The sequence below is a fragment of the Vombatus ursinus genome, unplaced genomic scaffold, assembly GCF_900497805.2.
Source record: "Vombatus ursinus unplaced genomic scaffold, bare-nosed wombat genome assembly UNPS02011591.1, whole genome shotgun sequence".
Classification (NCBI taxonomy): domain Eukaryota; kingdom Metazoa; phylum Chordata; class Mammalia; order Diprotodontia; family Vombatidae; genus Vombatus; species Vombatus ursinus.
Window position 1 is genome coordinate 4,526,632 of NW_020951369.1, and position 2,718 is coordinate 4,529,349.

General features: G+C 39.4%; 1 protein-coding gene across 1 annotated transcript; it reads right to left on the minus strand.

Moving 5' to 3' along the window:
* Positions 1 to 673: 673 nt before the first annotated feature.
* Positions 674 to 1,819, minus strand: LOC114039051 (probable G-protein coupled receptor 132). Its single transcript, XM_027856652.1, has one exon. The coding sequence runs from the start codon at positions 1,817 to 1,819 to the stop codon at positions 860 to 862; it is 960 nt and encodes a 319-aa protein (XP_027712453.1). The 3' UTR covers positions 674 to 859.
* Between the last annotated feature and the right edge of the window lie 899 nt (positions 1,820 to 2,718).

Consider the following 2,718-nt stretch of genomic DNA (forward strand, 5'->3'; position numbering starts at 1 on the left):
ATGCTTCTTCTCCCAAAATTACTTTGTATTTACTTTGTCTGGATTTCGAATTTATTTAAATCTGTATATGGTGTGTCGCCTAATAGAACGTCACATTCTTTAGGCTTAATCAGTTTTTGTCCTTTGGTCTATATTGCCCAGTACAGTGCTTGGCATATCAATCAATCAATAAACATTTATTATGCACCTGCTATGTGCAAGAAACTGTGCTAAGTGTTGGCACATGTAGGTGTTTAATAAATATCTTTTTTTTTACCTTGTTTATGATAATAATAGTAGCTAACATTTATATAGTATTTTAAGGGTTGCAAGCAGGTAGAGGGTCAGTGTAGCTAGGTGGAGGAGTGGATAGAGCATTGGGTCTAAAGTCAGGAAGACCTGTGTTCAAATTCAGCCTTAGACACTCACTAGTTGTATGACCCTGGGCAAGTCACTTAACCCTGTTAGCCTCAGTTTCCTCATCTGTAAAATGAACTGGAGAAGGAAATGACAAACCACTCCAGAAAACCCCATACAGGGTCATGGAGAGTTGGAAGTGACTGAACAACAACAAAGGTTTGCAAATCATTTTACATTTATTATCTCACTTGACCCCCACAACAACCCTGTGAGGCTGGTACTATTGTTATCCCCATTTTACAGATAAGGAGACAGAGGCTGAGAGGTTAAAGGATTTGCCCAGGATCACACAGCTAGTACATGTCTGAGGCTAGTTTTGAACTCAGGTCTTCTTCTGAAAATCAAATTCATTTCTCTATCTAGTATGCCACTCTTTCTGAGTCTCATTTCCTTATCTGACAAATAAGGAGGTTGGATTAAACTTTGTTTAAGGTTCCTCTCAACTAAAAAAAAATTAATCCTAAATTGAGCTTTTAAATATCTTCCGTGAAGTGACTAGTTCTCGTTGGGAAGAACATAAACATTTACATGAGGCTGCCAATTTATCTCGTGCACTTTTTAAGAGTAAGATGTAAAGCACAGGATCCAGAATGTCCTCAAGGGTAATTAGACATAAAGAGATTTCCTTAAGAAGAAATAGCTTTTCCTCTTTTGTACAGATATCTGATCTCTTTTTGCTTTCCAAGAAATACTTAAGGAAGGATGTCACTTGATAAGGTCCAAAGACCAAAAAGAATGTCACCATAGTAAGAAGAATGCAGCCATAGGCTTGGTTCTTTGCCTCCAGATTTTTCACTTGCTTGATTTTGTACAGAATGCTGACATAGAAAAAGCCTATTAGTCCAAGTGGTGCAAAGAAAGAGAAGAACATGGTACCCATTTTGAACCGAGCATAGCTCTCTGGAAGGGGGTAGCCTTCGTGGCAGAGTTGGGTCTCTTCTTTTCCTTGAGATATAAAGTAGGAGCCCAGGGAGCAAAAGAAAACTGTAACCACCCAGGCAATGAGGCTGGTTTTCACAGCGATGGCCACAGTGCCCAGGCCATGGCAACGCATTGGGAAAACAATGTGAAAGTAGCGCTCTTTGGCAATGAGACACAGGAAGGCAATTTTGGCATAGAAATTCGTGGTGAACAAAAAGCCAATTGCTATGCAGGCCTCTCTCCCTAACACCCATCTGTGTCCCAGGTAGGTATAGTGGATCCAGAATGGAATCGTGAAAATCTGAAGGAGGTTGGCGGCCACCATGTTTATCATGTAGATGCTGAGGACATTCTTCATCCTGACCTGGAAAAACAGAACCCAGGCAGCCATGCAATTCAGGGGCAAACCAGCTGAAACCACCAGGGAGAACACTGAGATGCGCATGGTCTTGGAAATCTCAAAATCCAAGGAACAGTTAATCACATCTGTGTAATTCATTTTAGGAAAAAAAAAAATCTTTGCATGTGTCTCAAAAGGAATTAACTTCTCTCTCTCTCCCGGTTTTAAAACAAGTCTATTAGTCACCTTCCTCAACACACAGATGTTCCACTTGATGTTGTTTTTCTGTGGGGAATCCTCTTTGAAGGATACAGGTCTGTCAAAGTTCCTACAAAGGAAAGAAGGAAAAGAATAATAGCTCACATTTCTAGAGTGTTTTAAGGTTTTCCAAGTATTTTCCTCATAACAATCCTGTGAAATAGGCTATGTATTACTATCCCTATTTTACAGATGAGGAAACTGAGGTTCAGGAAGTTGAACAATTTGCCCGAGGTTATACAGCCAGCAAGTGTTGGGGTTGGACCTTCTGACTCCAAGCTAAGGTGTTCTGACTCCCAAACCTGTACTCTTCCTTCTATACTCATACTGCTTTGGGTTTCATTCAACAAATATTTATTAAATAGTTGCTGCATGTAGAGTACTTTATATATACACATGCATATACATATATACATGCATACACATGTGTGTAAATAAATATGTATACCTATACTTGTTATGTATGTTTACATATATGTTCATATACACCTATACCTATACACATACGTATGTATGTACATACAGACATGCATATATCAGCAAGGTAGAATAGAGGATAGAGTGTTAGGCCTGGAGTCAGAAAGACTCATCTTACTGAGTTCAAATCTGGTCTCAGACACTTACTAGCTGTGTGACCCTGGGCAAGTCACTCAACTCAGTTTGCCTCAGGTTCATCATCTGTAAAATGAGGTGGAGAAGGAAATGGCAAACCATTCCAGTATCTTGGCCAAGAAAACTCCAAATGAGGTCACAAAGAGTGACGCAAGAATGAAAAATGATTAAACAACAAAACAACATAT